Source organism: Thalassophryne amazonica, chromosome 11 (genome assembly GCF_902500255.1).
Source record: "Thalassophryne amazonica chromosome 11, fThaAma1.1, whole genome shotgun sequence".
In the NCBI taxonomy this organism is placed as follows: domain Eukaryota; kingdom Metazoa; phylum Chordata; class Actinopteri; order Batrachoidiformes; family Batrachoididae; genus Thalassophryne; species Thalassophryne amazonica.
This window is the reverse complement of record NC_047113.1, coordinates 37,598,044-37,617,945: the sequence shown is the minus strand read 5'-3', so window position 1 is coordinate 37,617,945 and position 19,902 is coordinate 37,598,044. Positions and strand designations below refer to the sequence as shown.

Sequence of the window (19,902 nt, the reverse complement as noted above, 5' to 3'; positions counted from 1 at the left end):
CTTTTTAATCTCTCTGTATGGCCAGTTAAATTATTAAGGGTTGTTGTTTCAATTTGTATTTCATTTGTGAACAGGTACATTACTATTGCTGGTTTGAGCCAATATGCTCACATACTGCAATTTCCACTCCGCATGCGACAGTGGAGTTAGAATAGTCGTATCGAAATAAAATTTTGCACAAAACATTTTCTCATCAAGATGAACAATTTTGTCAGGAAGCACCTTAAAGGCAGATTTTTTTTATTTTTGGCATACTGTAGAGGGCCATTCTATTGTAGAATATACATTATTATTAGATTATATGTCTTATGTTAGTCGACAATTTTCATTGTCATAGCAGTCTTGCAAGTGGTGTTGCCAAGCGACGCCTCCAATGCACAACAGTTTTGTTTACTTCCGGGTTGGTCCGTCTGTTACAAACATGGCACATGTCTGTCACAGGAGAGAAGTGCTCCCGACCTCAGCATCTGTAAACATCTCCAATGGATTATTCCAGTCCCAGAACACAAACTCTGTCTGCAAGTCTCTCCTTCCTTCCTCCTCCATCAAGTGGTGGTACACGATAGCCACCTTGTTAGAGGTAAGACACCGAAGTTTTGCCGACTAAAATAAGATAAGCCTCTTGTGTACCAGGCTAAAAACTTTAGTTGGGTAACGTGACACTTTAACAGACGCTTTGTGCAACGACTAATGTCAAAAGATGAGTCATCTAAGTGAGTTTATTTGACTAAACAATATTAGACTGCTTCATGAAATCGGGCCCTGGACTGGGCTCCTACTTTCTCCTTGTTGGACAGAGTTGGGTGGACAAACTTGCGGTAGAGGACACTGGAGCCCTTAGTGTACGGGGAAAGGAGCCAGATGACAAAGGCGATCTTTAGCTCAAAGTAAAATGGAAACCTGTGTGATAACAGAAAGTGAAGCAACATCAGCAGTGAGGAAAAAAGAAGACATCCAGGTTTTGTGAGGAAGCTGGAGACAAAACAAAAAAACAAATAACTTCAGAGCCATCACAGAAGGTAAAGTCACCCTTTTTATTGCAATACACATAGAACAGCACACTAAAACAAGTTCCAAACAAATATAATGGTGACTTCCAATAAACATGTTACCGTAGTTCCTTCATTAAACTCCTGACCTTAAACACAGGCCTGCCTCATTTCATAATTAATTACCAGGTGAAAACTCCAATGGAAAAAAATAAAGGCCTGCCTTAAATATGTGCCAGTCTTGTTTAAAGGCCGGATCATGTATGTTAGCCGCCAGATGTCGCTACCTGGCTAACTGTTTGTGTGAGCAGTCATGGGTCCAAATGGCAGCCTCCTGCTCGAGCGTGTGTGCTGATGGCCAATATATTTGTAATTTGAGTCCTGAACGAGCGACTCCTTCTACCAGTGATGCCATAAAAAGGAAGTACAGTTCCTACACCACTAAGACAAAGCTGCAAGCTGTTGCATTTGCAAAAAAAAAAAAAAAAAAAGCAGCAAGGCATGTACAGTTTAAAATGAATTAATTACTGTCATTAAATGAAGCAAATGAAGCACAGCTTTGAAAAAAAAAGCCATAAAATATTACAGGTGAGCTACGGTCAAGTTGTGGGCCCCGAAAATTTAGACTACTGTATAAAAGCAAATTTTGATTTGACCGTTTTTGTGAAGGATAGTCAGTGCGGACAATTCTAGATGATGATTTCTTCTTCCTTTCTCTTGCTGCTGCATGTCAGCGATGAGGGTGGACAATTCTGTGTGGACGATTCCTGACGATTCAAAGTTTTCGGATGTGACTCTGAAGAGTCACATCCAAAACGTGTGGTGCCTGCCACACATGTGCCCGCCACACTTCTACACAAGTGGAGAGCACATGTGTACAAGGCCTGTGTATAAATTCCAGCCCAATCTGAATCGGCAGTAAGGATCTGAAGAGTCGCATCCAAAAAGTTGGAATCGTCAGGAATCGTCCGCACTGACAAAGCCCTCATTGCTGACCTGCAGCAGCCGGAGGAGATACTGAGAACATCTACATAACAGATGTAAAACAGCTGTCTTTGGTTCGCCACACCTAGGGATATGTGTCAAAGTTATAAATTACAGAGCAGGCAGCAAGCTGCATTTTGTTAATACAGTGAAACTCGCCTAAACCATCATCATATAAACCGGGTATTCGCACTCACTGGACAGAAGCAAAAGTCCCAATGCATTTGTATGGTTTTCCATGTAATAAACACCGCATACAACGGATTTTCGCTCACATCAGACAAAACGTCCCACCCCACTGTAATGTATTACCATTAAAAACTCCTCGCAAACATTGCACAGAGCAGTCTGGACATGCCCAGTAACAGAGGTATGAAATGAAATTCAGTGGTACCATAATTTTGTGATGAAAAGCCTGACTGTTTATTTTGTTTCAAACTGTGCTCAGACATGGGACCTAAATGAGGCAAGGCCAGTAATTATTAACAAATTGGTGGTTGTTGCCTGCACTGTAATATGGTGTTAGGTTTCACACATATCCCTGGGTGTGACGAACCATACCACTTTTAGATCACAGCCCTCTGCTTGGCTGTGAAACCTCCCCATAACGTGTACCTGCTAAATGACTGACACCGCAAATGACTGACTTGTCAATTTTTCCGCTTTCACTCCTTCCTCTCCCATCATATTTTAATTTTCAGTGCATCCACTGATCATGGATCAAATATATTTAGCAGAAAGGTCTGCAAATATGGCCAACTTTACAACAAGGAGTCAGAAACCGCACTGCATGCACATGGAGTTACGAAGCTGGAAAAGCATAAATCAGGCTTTAGGATTTTAAGGCACCACTACACAGCTGACTTAGGAAAAAAAAAAAAGAGTGACATGACTAAATGTAATCCTTTTTAAATGCACATAATGTCCGGTGCCAGACTGGCGACCTGTCCTGGGTGTACCCCGCCTCGTGTACTATGACTGCTGGGACAGGGACTGCATTACCTCTAGTTGTTCATGAATTAGTGCTGCGATAACAAATGGTTCTTGTCTCACCATGATAGGACCAGGTCTGTGACCGTCTCTGCTGTGGTGAACAATGCAAATATTATCCAGTACATCATCCATTTTACCTGGAGACAAACAAACACACACACACACATGAAAAGAAGAGGCAATGATAGAGAAAAGGAAAAAATAAATCTTAAAAAATAGCACATGGAAACTCAGTATCCAGTGCACACATGCCAAACCAGCAATGGAATGAATGCTCCAGGCCTTTCATTTATCAATTTGTACAGCCAACCTCCCACTGACCATGGAACTGTGGTGCATCTTCTGATGTAAAAGAAAACTTGACACTTACAACCAACTTCATTCTGCAGAATTAACTGCAAACATAAAAATATAGAATGGATGCAAAACCTACATGGCAGCGGTGTGTTTAAAAGGCATTCATCTACAGGTGTACAGTGCTACAGAGCAACATATGGCTGTTCGACTGATTAAAAACAGACCAATCGAGCGAAGAGGAATGAAAACCCCTGTTCTAAAAATGGTGTCCCCTTAATCATTTGCTCCTCCTGTGGCCGGCTGTTTCAGCAGCTATTGTGGGGGGTGGGTTGCTATAGTAACCTGTCAGGAGGAGACTGTTTTCCAGTGCAAGTCTACAGAGAGAACTGCAGCCACCTCCTCCTCCTGGTCTCCTCTCTTTCTCTTCTCCTACAGCAATGAGGTCAGCATGGAGGACCCCATTTACATTAAGAAAAAAAGAGACATTTTCAAAAGACCATCTCAAACCTTAATGATAAACTACTTTAATGTGAAATTAATTAATTGATCTGTGCAAAAGCATATGATTGGTGTGGAGATGTACAGTATCTTCCCTGCACTAAAAGGTATTTTGTACAGCTGCACACCATTCATATGCTTTTACACAGCCCCATCCCACTACGTTATATTTATTTATATTAACAGTGAACACAGTCTTGCGTATTTGACTCTTACTTGTTAGAGAAGTATTTTTTCTGTTTTCCTTTTTATTATTGTTGTTTATGCACCAATAACACCAGATCAAGTGCAACTTCGATCAAGCAGAAACCAGGGAGAGCTGTCACTTGTCATTTGGTATGCTTATGTATTTTGGGTAAAGGATGAACGCTGCGAAAATGGAAAGTTAACAGCACTAATATATCTTTGGAGAAATTAGCCATTTTAGCTAACCAGTAAACAATGGACATTGTGCTACAATGCATCATGGGAATTTGAGGTTTTAAATGTTATTGTGGTTCATGTTAGTTTTACAATGCTGTCAGTGTTATTAATTTATTGTGCTTTTTGTAGTTCAATTGGTTTAGTCAGTTTAGTTAAGTGTCATGTTGTTGTTACCATGAGTGAAAAGAGTATTGCTTTTGAGGTCTTCTGCCACTGCCTCTGTTTTTGCATGTGCAATGACAACAGGACACTTAACATGACATGCCAACAAGGAAACATAAGCTGCTGGTAACCCCATCCAACACCCAGTCCATGCAAGCGTTACAACAGTGTAGCAGCCCAAACATCAGTGTTGCCACAGTTACTTTGAAAAAGTAATCCAATTACTGATTACTCCTTTTTTGCCAGTTACTTTGAAAAAGTAATCCAATTACTGATTACTCCTTAAAAAAGTAACTTAGTTACTTTACTGATTACTCAATTTTAAAAGTAACTAAGTTAGATTACTAGTTACTTTAAGCAACTGCCGAAAACAACCACTACCACCTCAACATGAAAATGATTACCCGTTTTGCCAATACTCACTTCATAGTCACTCTTCCTTAACTTCAATGAACATGAATACTTGTTTTAAAAAAAAAAAAAAATTAAAGACATCTTTCTTGACCTCATATTTAACTGTTGACAGCACTTTAATGGTAAAACTTACAATTTCTAGCCAACATTTTATAAATCTAATTATTAAATTATTTCCAACATTTCTCTAACATTTAAATACTTTCTCAACATTAGTTGTTGAAATTATGATTATTATAAGTAGTAATACTATGAAAAAATGTCTTCAAAAGTGGACTTTTAATCTAGGAGCGTGTTCACCAAGCTGGGCATCAAAATGTAACAGCAACAGTGAAAAACAAAAAAATTCTTCAAAACAAGTGGAACGTGTATTTGTTTTTAAGTATGGACCATTAGGGTCTTGAGAATGTAGTTTTTTTTAACAATCTTCATTTCATGAATACAATCCTGGTCATTCTTTTCCATGAAAAGGCCCAAAAACTGGAATATTTTGCCAAAATAATGATCCCTGCCCCACAAAAGTATCTTTATTCACAGATGATCAAAAGACACATTTCCAAATAGGTATGGAACTATGCTAACTTCCTGCAGTTTCATTGATGCCAGTTGTTGCACCATGCAGCAGTGTGGAAACAATGTTAAGTTCATTTTTTTTAAAACAGGTCCATTAATTCACTTGCTGTAAAAACAAAACCAGAAGAAAGAAGCATGCCTTCTGTAGTGCCCAAGCCTCATGCAAGAGGTTTTGCTGAAGGGGTATAGTTTTATGTAGAGAATGTGTTGAAATATCTGTGATGGACAGACACTGTGGGACCTATAGACCATCAAAAATGATCAGTGAAATTATAGACCACATATTTTACAGTAATAACTTTAAGGGTAAATTGCCAACAAACTTTAAGGATTTACATGCATTTGAAAAGCCTGCATTAAAGTGACACTTCACTCATATTATAAAAGCAGTTTCTAAAAGATAATGATCATATCAACCTTGAAATACAGTTTCTGATAATTATTGGAATTTTTTTTTTTTTTAGAATTTTTCAAATGAAGTTTCCTCCAGTTGCCTGTGCTATGACATCACAAGTGCTCTTAACACACTGTTGAATGTAAACACGTGTATACAGATATCAGTAAAACGCCTTACAAAATCTCAAAAATAGGCTAATGATTTGACTAATATTCATAAATAACAGCAAGAAATATAATTTGCTACTTTCTGATGCCACATGATAATTTAAGTGTAAGATTTTCAGGTGTTTTACTGCAGTATCTATACATGTATGTACACTAGGCTGTGCAAAATCAGCACTTGTGACTTCATACATGTAGCACATGGAAGGCTGGTCAGTTTTTAAAAATCATAAAAATTAAGGTAATCTATTGCAAATCTTGTTTTAATTTAAGATGTCACTATTTCAATATATAATCTCTTATTTTAGGGGTTAACATTGATGAATAAAGTGTAACTTTAAGCAGCCAAACATACCTTGAAATGAAAACAAATTAACAAGATATTAACGAGTTATTTAGTGGAAACCAAAATCAAGATGGCTGCCATGGGGGCGTCTTGATTATTGGAGCATGCCACAAATCTATATGAAACATCCTTACCACCCTAACATACTTTTAGTACCCTTTTAGTACCCATGAAAACAAAAGGAACAGGCATTTTTAAGATTTATAAGGCAGAAAATAAAATTAATATGGCCACCATGCATGCAGTAGCCATCTTGATTTATCAGAGTGGGATGTGCATTTAAAGGGAAATCATAGCAGGATGTGCATAAAAAGGAATCATCCTAAAACCAACCTCAGCAGACCCTAAAATAATTGACACATGCATTTTTTATTATCAAAAGTCAAATTTGACAAACAGCTTTTGAAAGAATGAACTTTAGGAAAATCAGGAAACTCATGGTGACTCACCTTCAGAAAGCTTTATAGCGTAGGGCTGTATCTGTACAGTTCAAGATTTCCAGTCCAAATGAGGATTCTGAAGCCACCGATCAAAATAAACGTGTTGTTCACAACTTGCACCCTGTGACACTGATTGCACTGAGCATGCACTCATTGAACTGCACTTGATGCCTCTGCACTTGCACTGCTGCTTCATTCTAAAGTGATACATTGCAAGTAATTAATCTGAGGGACCCTAAATTCAATGAAGCATAAACATGTAATCAGTACTTGACCAATTTTATCTTTAAAAGACAGGTTACTTATAATATACAAATAATGAATGTTTATGAGTTCAATGGTACGAATATTTAATTTGCTGAAAGCTGAAACGTACCATTCAACGAGGCGAAGTTTAATGGTATGTTCCAGCTTTCACTGAATTAAATATTTGTTCCATTGAAAGAATGTAAAAACATTCATTATTTGTTTTATATAATGGCTAAAATAGATCCTTATCATTTGATACTTTATTAATTTATAAACAACAGAAAAGGGACTTACATTTTGGTGTTCCATTGTAACATGTAGTCCAGTGATGCTGTGCACTGACTTCGGACTTCCGTAAAAAAAAAAGAAAAAGAAAAAAAAAGACTGTGTAGTTCCTCAGTCCAGTCAAAAATCACATCAGCATTTCGTCTGAACAGCTTTTCATGCATCCAGACGGCTGACAGCGGAGTGGATCGTGTGTGTGTGTGTAGCAGCGTTAGTTAGCTCAATCAAATCATCATGTCGTTGTCCCCCGCGCTTGTGCACACATGCAACCGGCTCGGTCGACTGTGTATGTCCTCAGTGCGGTGAAAAAAAAAAAAGAAAAAAAAAAAATCACATCAGAAATTCACCTTTTTTTTCCCCTCTCTTCCTACTAACAGACAGCACAGTGGATATGTTTTGTGTGTATCTTACAAGAATTAGGACAAGAATGTCTCGGGAGAGTCGTTGTCCCCTGCGCGCGCACATGCACACACGCACACACACACAAACGTGCAACCTGATCGGTGCTTGTGCATGCGTGTACTACCAAAGAAAGACTGTGTACGTCCTCATTGCAGCAAAGAAAAAAAAGTCAGAAATGAGTCCAGCTTTTGTTCTCTCTTCCTGCTAACAGCCTCCAGGCAACACAGTGGATTTGTTTTGTTTGTGCACGCACGAGCATGTGCGGGCGCACATGTACTCATGCACGTGATCACGTGCGTGCAGAGTGCAATGGTACCAAACGTATGGAACCAAATTTGCACTCTAAATAGAACCAAGCCGCACTCTAAATGCAATGCAACACAAATGGGATGAATAAATCCATGTCATGTGACATACAAAGCACCAATCAAATGACAAGGATCCACTCAGCAGTTATACACCCCTGGCAATAATTATGGAATCACCGGCCTCGGAGGATGTTCATTCAGTTGTTTAATTTTGTAGAAAAAAAGCAGATCACAGACATGACACAAAACTAAAGTCATTTCAAATGGCAACGTTCTGGCTTTAAGAAACACTATAAGAAATTAGGAAAAAAAATTGTGGCAGTCAGTAACGGTTACTTTTTTAGACCAAGCAGAGGGAAAAAAAATATGGACTCACTCAATTCTGAAGAATAAATTATGGAATCACCCTGTAAATTTTCATCCCCAAAACTAACACCTGCATCAAATCAGATCTGCTCGTTAGTCTGCATCTAAAAAGGAGTGATCACACCTTGGAGAGCTGTTGCACCAAGTGGACTGACATGAATCATGGCTCCAACACGAGAGATGTCAATTGAAACAAAGGAGAGGATTATCAAACTCTTAAAAGAGGGTAAATCATCACGCAATGTTGTTAAAGGCAAACATACTGGTAGACCAAGGAAGACATCAAAGCGTCAAGACAGAAAACTTAAAGCAATATGTCTCAAAAATCGAAAATGCACAACAAAACAAATGAGGAACGAATGGGAGGAAACTGGAGTCAACGTCTGTGACCGAACTGTAAGAAACCGCCTAAAGGAAATGGGATTTACATACAGAAAAGCTAAACGAAAGCCATCATTAACACCTAAACAGAAAAAAACAAGGTTACAATGGGCTAAGGAAAAGCAATTGTGGACTGTGGATGACTGGATGAAAATCATATTCAGTGATGAATCTTGAATCTGCATTGGGCAAGGTGATGATGCTGGAACTTTTGTTTGGTGCCGTTCCAATGAGATTTATAAAGATGGACTGCCTGAAGAGAACATGTAAATTTCCACAGTCATTGATGATATGGGGCTGCATGTCAGGTAAAGGCACTGGGGAGATGGCCGTCATTACATCATCAATAAATGCACAAGTTTACGTTGATATTTTGGACACTTTTCTTATCCCATCAATTGAAAGGATGTTTGGGGATGATGAAATCATTTTTCAAGATGATAATGCATCTTGCCATAAAGCAAAAACTGTGAAAACATTCCTTGAAAAAAAGACACATAGGGTCAATGTCATGGCCTGCAAATAGTCCGGATCTTAATCCAATTGAAAATCTTTGGTGGAAGTTGAAGAAAATGGTCCATGACAAGGCTCCAACCTGCAAAGCTGATCTGGCAACAGCAATCAGAGAAAGTTGGAGCCAGATTGATAAAGAGTACTGTTTGTCACTCATTAATCCATGCCTCAGCGACTGCAAGCTGTTATAAAAGCCAGAGGTGGTGCAACAAAATACTAGTGATGTGTTGGAGCGTTCTTTTGTTTTTTCATGATTCCATAATTTTTTCCTCAGAATTGAGTGATTCCATATTTTTTTCCCTCTGCTTGGTCTAAAAAAGTAACCGTTACTGACTGCCACAATTTTTTTTCTTGATTTCTTATAGTGTTTCTTAAAGCCAGAAAGTTGCCATTTGAAATGACTTTAGTTTTGTGTCATGTCTGTGATCTGCTTTTTTTCTACAAAATTAAACAACTGAATGAACATCCTCCGAGGCCGGTGATTCCATAATTTTTGCCAGGGGTTGTATAATGACTAATAATATTAGACTGAGCTCCCGATTGTACATGTGATGAATGGACACTGTGGGACCAAAAGGATGATTTCCATCTCTGAAAACTTCAATATCCCAAAATTAAATGTGTGTGAATAATACATTTTCACAAATTCTGATTTGAGTAAAAAATGTCACCTTCATGTATGTAAATTGGCAATGAATGAAGAAAAATCATCTCCATTATCATAAAAAGAACAAAATCAATGAGCCTTAAGAGATGTGTCATCATGCAAAAGTAAATGTAATTTGTGAAAAATGCACAAAATATCTGTTGTAAACACAGTACCTATGCAAAAATTATACATACAAATGATACCTTTTCCATAAAAATAATAATACAATAACATGCTTTTGGAGGGGGCGGTATGCATTTTCAGATGCCCGATGTCCATGTCCAGTCACCCAAAATGACCGATATTCACCCGAGTTAGATGAGGGCGAATATCTGTCATTGCAGGCGACTGGGCATGGATGGACGGACTCAGAAAATGCATACCGCACGACAACTGCAAGTTATTTGTATTATTATCACTTACTGAGATACACAACACGTGGAATCACATTAACAATATTTAATGTCATTTCAAAACGCACGACACCCAGCAAACGCGTACATAAAAAGTTGGCTCACTTTAACTTTTGTCGTGTTGGCTGGTACCGCACTGCTCTCCAAATTCGCCAGTGCGTCCTCATCAAGCTGGCTGCTTTGGCTGCTGTTCATTGTTGGACTATCCATGATAAATCATCCGGAATAGCCATATTGGGAGCAACACACACTTCTCGCCTTTTCTTCTTTTCGTCTGCGGACAGTTCTTGGGCTGCGCGCTATGACGTCATCAGTTTATGCACAGCGGGTGGGTATAGCCAGGTAGCGTAAATGTAAATCTATGCTACCGGCCCAGCAACGCCTCAGTAAGTGATAATAATGTACAGTACCAAAGGAAAAATGTCACACAACATGTTTGTCCGTCACATGTGTGACGGACGGACATTTTGTGGGACGGAAATGGCTCATTGGTTGTGGGGATTTGGCCACTTGAATTTTTTTCATGGATGTCATTATAGAGTATGCTTGTGGGTGGGTCTTCATCACACTTAGGTCAACATTTTTTATCTTCCCACAGTGAGGAGCAACATGTAGCGTTATGGACCGACACTGTGGGACTGAAAAAAATATGCCCAAAATAAAAGGACTACAGTATCAAATTCCAAAAATCTAAAGAAAAATTATTGTCAACTCTTTCGATCAACCAACGGGTGTTTTGGGTACTTCCAGAAGTTTTAACATGTATGTTTTAATCCACTAAATGCAAGGTGACCTGTGTGTACATTAAATTTTGGTAGTTTTGCATTATGCTTCATTGAAGAAAAACAGGATGGACCAGCTGTAACTGCCCCGAAAGTAACACGTCATATATCAATGGAAACTAGAAACAATAAGGATGCTGTAAATATGATGTTTCTTAATGATTAACAGGTCTACATCTTATTTCTATCCAGCTGAATTTACATTATATCAAAGATGTTACATTATTTTGGAACAACCATCGTATTTTTGGGTCAATTAATGCTCACTGTGGGACTATTAAACACACCAGCCACCTGAATTTGTCTTGACAGATTCCTAGGAGCAGTGGCAAAACAATAAGGCCAATAACTTCTTTGAAAAATGAGTTTTGTCTGTTTCTGAAACTTGAAATGAAGGTATTTGGTTTTGATGCCCAGCATTGTGAACACACTCCTAGGGCTGTTGTGGGGAGCCCACCCCCACACACACACCCTCCCGTCCCGTGTGGATTCACCCGACTTGCTGTCTCATCAAAAATGACCAGATTGACATAAGAAAGTTTTATCACCTTTTTTTTTTTTTACATCATTTCGTCCTCAGAAAGTGCCATTTTGGTGCATTTGGGTGGCACAAAAAAGTGTTAGTATTTCTTGATAAAGCATTGCAGATCAGCTGTTTTTAGCGAGGAGACACAGAGTGGCACAGTTTTAAATAAAGGAGGGGTAAAAAAAAAAAAAAAACTCAAAAATGTCTTTGTAAAGCCAAAGCTCTGAGCGCTTTGAGAGAAAACCGTTTTTCAACTCTGAGCACAGCGAAGGAAAAGCTTCCGGCTTGCTGAAAGTGGGCAAAGCGGACAGTTCAACTGAACGCCACACTCCTGACAGCGGTGTGAGGTGCTGCTCAGCGCTCCCCCTTCTGAGCATGGTTTTAATTCTGAGATCGACCCACAATACAAAAATAATAGTAACGCATAGTGACTTGGAGAAGTAACTTTAATCTGATTACTGATTTAGAAAGATTAACACGTTAGATTACTCGTTACTGAAAAAAGCAGTCAGATTAGAGGAATGCGTTACTAAGTAACGCATTACCGGCATCACTGCCAAACACATCCTTGATCAGCAGTAGTTTTCACAAGGAAAAAAAATTAAGAGCTTCTACATCCACTCCTGTAGCGGTCACAGATACTGTATTAGACTCTGGCAAATAAACCAGAAATGAAGCAAATATTACATTTAAGAACCTGGGACACCTCAAAGATTTATTTTTTTTTCATATAGGCCCCAAGTAATTGTAACAGTAGTAGCTCCTGTCAGTTTTTTGACAAACTGACTCAATTGTATTATTGTAACACCCCAGTTGATCTATTTCTTAAGTTAGTGAGATAAATTAAAAATGGTTATAGACAAAATGGGTATAAACCTTATGGTCTGTCAAACACTCTGTAGGTGAGTGGCCTCACTGCCTATATGAACTCTGCATTACAGCCCATAATTTTAAATCATTAGCCAGAAGTAGCTGACAGCATTAAAGTCACTGCTTCCCAATGCTGGCTCTCTAGACCCAAAGCACTGCACATTTTCACCTGACTGAGCTGATCATTAGTTTAGGAACAAATGGAAGACAGCGCAGGACAGTGACTGAAACCAGAGCTGATACTCACATATTCCTTCACATTCTTCGTTTTCACAGCTTTATAGGACGAATATGCTGGGTAGAGTGTCCCAAATGCAAGGCTAAAAAGACAACAAAGAGGCAAGAAGTCAAAGGCGGAGGCTCAGAAGCAGCAAAATGGCCTATAGATGTTGATTTTGACCAATTTACATACATACATCATAAAATTGTTAGAGTGAAACAGTGTCAACAATAAATTTAATCAGAATGTGACAGAGGCTTGTGAAAACACACAGGCTTAATAGTGTGTCAGTAGGACATAATGGGGACCATGGAGACAGGAAGAATGTAGTGTGTTAAAGTGGGCGGAGAACTAAAACCACAGAGGTGGGTCAACATATGCACAAAGAACTGTGTTTTTAAACGCAGCTGGTCACATCCTGTGCCGCCGTCATTTATGCTGATGTGACATGACACCGAATACCAAGCAAAGGCGCAAACAGTAACACAGAAACTCACCATTCTGGATACTTGCATTTAGAATTCTAATCCTTAGTTTCTCCTACTAACATGTCACACTGTGTTAAAGTGTCAAAGATTCACAGTATCTGTCTAGGAGTCCAACAAGATCTTATCCCTTGTTCTCAGCTGTTTTTTTTCCCCCCTTCCCTGCTTCCAGCATATCTGAGCTGCTCAGTCAGGTGTGCAGCACTGCTTGGCTCAGCACAGTAAGCCAAGGCAACTCGTAGCAGGCCTCGAAGAAATTCATCTCAGATGCTCACTGTACACTAAGTCTGAGACCATCCCATCCTCTAACTGAAGGTGCCAGATCAGAGATGACAGTGTGCACAGAGTTCACTTAATATTAATGCATCTTTTCCTGCAGGAGCACAACATGTACCTGTAGTCAGCTAACAATACAAAAGAGGAAAAACAAAGAAAAGATAATTGCTGGTACAGGTTGCATAGGAGAGTAGTCATACAGTCTTGGGCACAGTGTTGTATAGTAACGAAGTAAAAATACTTCACTACTGTACTTAAGTACGTTTTGGGAGACTTTGTACTTTACTTGAGTTTTATAAATTCAGCTTACTTTCACTTTTACTTCACTACATTTCCGACCTTAATAGCATACTTCTAGTCCGATACATTTTCTATTCGCCCTGTCGTTACTTGTTACAAAAAAAAAAAAAAAACACACACACACACACACACACACGAAAAAAAGTCATGTTTTCACCCAGATACACCACTGATTACTAGTGACTGCAACGAAGTCAGGCCCATACATGTCAACCTATACGGATTTTCCGAGTTTCAGAGTCATACAGACGTACAAATAAAGTCTTACGGATATTCAGGGTTTGGTTTGCAGCGGGTCTGTAATCAACCGTTTCTGCAGCGCGACTCCACTTTGATGCGTGAACCACTGAAGCAATGCTTCGAACCACTGGATCGTGGTTCTTTGATTCGCTGCTCTTCAGAAGCGGTAAGTCCGTCTTAACTCCTCTCAAAGCCATTAAAATATCGTGAATCTCTTTTGTGTGGAATAAAGTCACTAACTGGGACTTGTCATGTTGTAAATAAAATGCTTTAAATAAAACACACCTCCTTCCAAACGCTGTAATACAGAAAATAAACTACAATCGACTAAAGCGTTTTTTTTTTCCTTCCCAAAATGAGACATCCTGTGTTCTTTATGAATTAAACTGATGCTGACGTGAAGCACAGCCAGCTGTAAGAGCTCAGCTCAGATATATGGAAAGACATTCATGCCAATAATGTCCGAAAGGAAATGCTTTTGACAAAAAAATACAGATTTTGTTTATTTATATCCAGAGATCAAGGATCCACCACGTAGAGTTTATTATGTCCAAAGTCTAAGGATCCAGTGACCAATTTCATATTTATTTACTTTAAGACTCAATAAAATGTTGTTCAAATTAATTTCAATTTAATCGGCTTATAAAGCGCCAAATCACAACAAAATCCATCTCAAGGCACCTCACACAGTTCCAACATAAAAAATAAAAAAATTAAAATACATAAATAAAAACAGAAGTAAACGAATAAAACATAAAAAATAAAAACTATTCATAAGAAAGAGAATAAAAATAGGCTTTAAGGCTTGACTTAAAAATGTCCACAGACTCCAACTGCCTCACGGTCGCAGGAAGACTGTTCCACAGAGCAGGTGTACGATTAGAAAAAGCTGTTTGACCCGCTGACATAGAAAAGCTGTAAAGTCTACTTTTAGTACACAAAAAATTCACAAGAGGGATCGATAAGGAATCGCATCGTTAAGCGGAATCGATAATGGTATCGATAAAATCTTATCGATACCCATCCCTAATAAACACGGGGTGAAGTCGAGGATCATTGATATGTCAGTCTGCAACATCGGCACTGGCGAGACGATTTTTCGATACACTTGATGAAGTTCTGAGGTATGTTTTATTTTGTTCATTATATTCGATTTATTTTTCATGATTTTATTTCCACTAGTGACACACAGTTCTTGTTTCTGTAAAAAAATAACTAAATTTGACATTCAGTTCTATAAAATTCAGCTTGAAGCATGAATACTAGATCTCTATTGTTTGAAATTCAACTGTGGAGAAAATACTAATGATCCTGACTTTAATGTCATTGTGGCAACTCATAATATGTGGACAAAAACCCAGTTACGTGATACCGCTATGTGGTTGTATGTACTGTAATAAAACTGATTTTGGTACGATTTGGAGGTTATAAGGATTTTGTGCTGATTTTATGGATTTTCTCACTTGGTTATACAGGTGGACCCTCAAAGGGGTTGACATGTATGCAGGCCGATTTGTCATGAGGCATGTCCGGTAGGCTTTTTTGCAGTTGCGCACTTGGGGGGGTGTTTGTCAGGAAAATTATAATTTCTCTACATTGATTACAGACCTGCAGCGGGTCAGTAATCAACTTTTCTGCAGCGCTGCTTGGCTCTGAACCTTGAACCAATCGAAGCAGTGATTTGCAGGTCGAAGCAGCGCTTCGACCTACGATTCGTGGATTGATTGCTTTATCCTAAGTTTTCCCCGCTAAAACCCTGAAGAGCATATGTCTGTGAGTAATATTTAATATTTTTGTTAAACGGACCTGTTATGGTCTTCTGAAACAGTTGATAGATGTATTTTATAACTTAACAACAGGACCGATGATAACGCGTTAGCATGTCTATGGCGTTTTCAATGTTAAAGTTAGAATTAAGCTGTTCGCATCAGCACGTTTGTGTTGTTTTCTGTATAATTAATTGCTCAGTGTTCGTTGTCATAAAAGAGTCAAATTGTAATTTTTTTAATTTATTTTTATTCATATATTATAGCAACAACAATAATAGTCTACATAATAGACAATAATAGTCAATAATAATAGACTAATAATGTTACAACACAATTTTAGCGAAAGAGACAAAAAGAACCTAATGAAACAAAACACAACAAAAGATAAAACCATGTAACAATGAAAATAAATAAATACATATAGAAATAACTGTTTCCTGTGAACACCTAGTGAGTAGCCTACTCTCGTTTAGGTTTTGAAACCTTGTTTCTGAAATGTTTTTGTGTGATGTGCACAATTTTCAGTATTTTGATTAATACTACCAGTCATTTACAAGCCTAGATAAACTTTGTAATATTTAAAAAAAAAAATCAGTTTTTGATTATTAACATTTACTTGTACTTTTACTTTCAATACTTGAGTACATTTAGTTGTACATTACTTGTCATACTTAAGTACAATAAATACTAGATACTTTAAGACTTTTACTTGAGTAGCATTTCAATCAGTGACTTGAACTTCTACTAAAGTCATTTTTTATTGGGTATCTGTACTTTTACTTAAGTGTGATTTTCCGGTACTTTATACAACACTGCTTGGGCATAATTTTACCTACACCTTGAGTCTTTGGGTGTTCTTAAGAGTCTAACTGTGGAGACAGTGTTTTCTTGCATTTTAAGAGCAAGAAGAAAATTTAAAGAATTAAGCCGTGTTATCAAGAACAAAATTTTGTATCACTGCAAGCCAGGATCCGCTTTAGCAGCCATCTCAAAAAAGGAACTGTGCATTCTAGTGTACAAAAATATATGAAACATGGGACCATTGAGATTTTGTTCAACTTGAACAACAGAACAAGAAAAATGAATTTAAGAAAAATAAAATTTATCACAGAACACAGACCAAACCTGTGTTTATAAAGCAATTTTAGATCAACCTTTATGGTCAGGATTGTTGGCAGTTTCCTCGCTTGCAAGGATAGTGGGAAGGCCTTTAAACTAGGTCTGTCTCCATGTGGAGCAAGCAGGGCTATCCCTAAACAGGGCTGCTTGGTCACCCAGGGCCCTGCCGGATGATGCAATTGTCTCGGGTCAGCAATCAAACGACCATAGCTCCTGAGCCGCCTGCATGCAGGATCGAGACTGCAGCTCCCAGTGCCATCATGCACCTGCTGTTTTCGCCTCTTCCCATCCTGCCTCCACTCATTGCTTAAAGTGGGGATCAGCTCGCGCACACCAATTCCACTCTTTAGGCAAGGTGGCACTCCACAGTGGCACAGACAAGCTGAGACGGCTGTGGCGACCACCAGGCTGTAGGTTTTACATCAGAGTGACCTTCTCCTAGCCTCTGGCTAAAGAACCTTCCTCGGAGGCACGGGGGCAGTAACCCAGGCTGGGAGTTTAACATCAGGGTTTTCCTTCCCCTAGGTGGACCGCCTTAACAGGGCTAATGACTCCCATCTACCCACTGCTATAACCCAGTCAGCTGGGAGGCTCGTGATGGCGGGAGCGCCTAGATCCCGTATAGGTCATGGACCTACCACTGCCATACTTGAATAAACAATATCTGTGTTGTAAAACAACAAAAACACAAAGCCAACTTAATCAAAACCAAAGTGAGTGCAGCTCCAGGAAAACCTACCTGAAACAATCTAAAACTGACTGAAAATAAATCTGACTCAACCTAAACCGAAAACAATTCATCTAGCGCAATGTAACTATAGCTTGTAAGCTAACAAACGGAATATCAAATCAAATTTATTTATTTATATAGCGCCAAGTCACAACAAACAGTCACCCCAAGGCACTTTATATTGTAAGGCAAGAGCCATACAACAATTACAGAAAAACCCCAACGGTCAAAATGACCCCCTGTGAGCAAGCACTTGGCGACAGTGGGAAGGAAAAACTCCCTTTTAACAGGAAGAAACCTCCAGCAGAACCAGACTCAGGGAGGGGCAATCTTCTGCTGGGACTGGTTGGGGCTGAGGGAATATAAAGCTAACCAAATCTAAATGCATTTAAAACAATCACAGTCGAAACCGTTATCACTATGAAAACAGATAAGTGTGTATAAAGCTAAATAAATCTGAAAGTAACTGAAAAACAGGTAACTGAACATAAATTAATGCAAAGATATGCAAATTGTTAAATGAATATAAAGCTAGCAATCTAAAATGTACTTAAAATCACACTATCTGAATCTAAAAATGTATTTATCACTATGAACATAATTTCATGCAAAGCAATAGCTAAATGGATATAAAGCTAACAAAGTAAAATTGTAAAATTGACATAAAATAACACTATCTGAATCTAAAAATGTATTTATTACTATGAAAATAGATAAGTGTATATAAAGTTAACTGAAAAACAGCTAACTGAACATAAATTCATGCAAAGCTATGTGACTAGCTAAATGAATATAAAGCTAGCAATCTAAAATTTACTTAAAATAACTATCTGAATCTAAAAATGTATTTATCGCTATGAAAACAGTTAAATGTATATAAAGCTAACTGAACATATAAATTCATGCAAAGCTATGCAAATAGCTAAATGAATATAAAGATATCAATCTAAAATTTACTTAAAATAACTATCTGAATCTAAAAATGTATTTATCGCTATGAAAACAGTTAAATGTATATAAAGCTAACTGAAAAGTGTATATGTATAAAGCTAACTGTATTTTGTACTGTTGCTCATTTTGGACTGCCTTACTGTCAGGATAATGCTCTCAAGTTGAACAGTGTTTCATCTGATGCCTCCAAATTTTTCATTAGTTCCTTAGTTATGAAGGTTGTAGTGAATCCTTAGAACAAAAGTTGTTTTTATTTTATTGGTCGTTAATTTGGGCATGCTTCCTCAATGAACTAAAGTTTGTATGTCTCAAGTTGCACAGTTGCTTGTGGTAACATGTTTTTGTTTTTTCAGGAACTTATGAATATGCATAGACTTGTGGATATACAAAAATTGGTAACCCTAACTTCTTTAGACTTTCTGATTCCCAAATTTAAGGTCAGGTCAGGTCTTGGAGTATGAGCTGCTGTTATGCCACACCATATCCACCACACCACACAACCAACTTGGGACTCCTGGATGGCAACTACCCAGACAGAAAACTACTCCATTAGAGCTGAAATGATTATTAATGGACTACTAAATGAATCAATAACTACTTCGATCATACATTAGTTGTTTAGGTTTTTTTGCTTTTTAACCGCCCAAATTCTCTGATTTCAGCATCTGAAATATGAGCATTTTCTGTTTTATATGAATAATTTGTTTGCTCCTTTCTGGCAGGAAACTGATCTTTTTGGGCTGTGGACAAAACAAAACATTTCAAGGCTTCATCTTCACATCCTCATCTTAGGCTCTGGAAAACACTGACATTTTTTTCCCCTCAATCAATTAGAAAAATGATAAACATCATCCAGGATGATGATGATCGCTGTCATTAGTTGAGTCATCCAGACTGTGTAAATGTGGAAACAGGCCTGAGCTGATGCTTCTGATCATCTCATCCCAGCAATTAAAAAATAAAATTTAAAACTCTCTACTTTGGGGAGTGCACATTAACTGCAAATACTATCCAGTAGATTGAAAAATGTAAACACCACTTTATGCGTAGATAGATTTAGGTGGACGATGAGCGCATAGATGCTACTGCTAGCTCCTATTGCACTGTACCATATGGTGCTGAGATGCTCACTGTACAGGGTCGTGATTAAAACAAAACAAACTTCTTAAAAAGCAGTGGCTGACAGTTTAGTGTAGGTTAACGTGTTTCCAACAGGTGTACAGTGTATACATTTTCTTTCTTAAGGATCATGTGGCACATCTGTCAGGTGCACTGCTAGCCTGTTAGCTAGATGAACGCTGGATGCAGATTGTGCTTCATCATTAAAACAAGAAAAAAATGCCAAACACGCCTCGAGGGATTTTTTCGAGTTCACCCCCCCCCCCCAA

General features: G+C 38.2%; 1 protein-coding gene and 1 long non-coding RNA gene across 2 annotated transcripts in view; one reads left to right on the top strand and one right to left on the bottom strand.

The window, feature by feature from the left end:
• Nucleotides 1–19,902, bottom strand: part of reep2 (receptor accessory protein 2) — a 29,669-nt gene that overhangs the window by 9,452 nt on the left and 315 nt on the right. The window contains exons 2-4 of the mRNA XM_034181425.1: nt 12,672–12,744; nt 3,027–3,103; nt 780–900 (exon numbers count right to left, since the gene is read on the bottom strand). Coding sequence (XP_034037316.1) covers nt 780–900; nt 3,027–3,103; nt 12,672–12,744 — 271 coding nt within the window. The remainder of the gene's footprint in view (nt 1–779; nt 901–3,026; nt 3,104–12,671; nt 12,745–19,902) is intronic.
• On the top strand, nt 4,005–19,880 carry LOC117520128. Its single transcript, XR_004563538.1, has 4 exons — nt 4,005–4,017; nt 10,234–10,239; nt 11,466–11,469; nt 19,760–19,880. It is a non-coding gene; the product is annotated as an uncharacterized LOC117520128 (long non-coding RNA).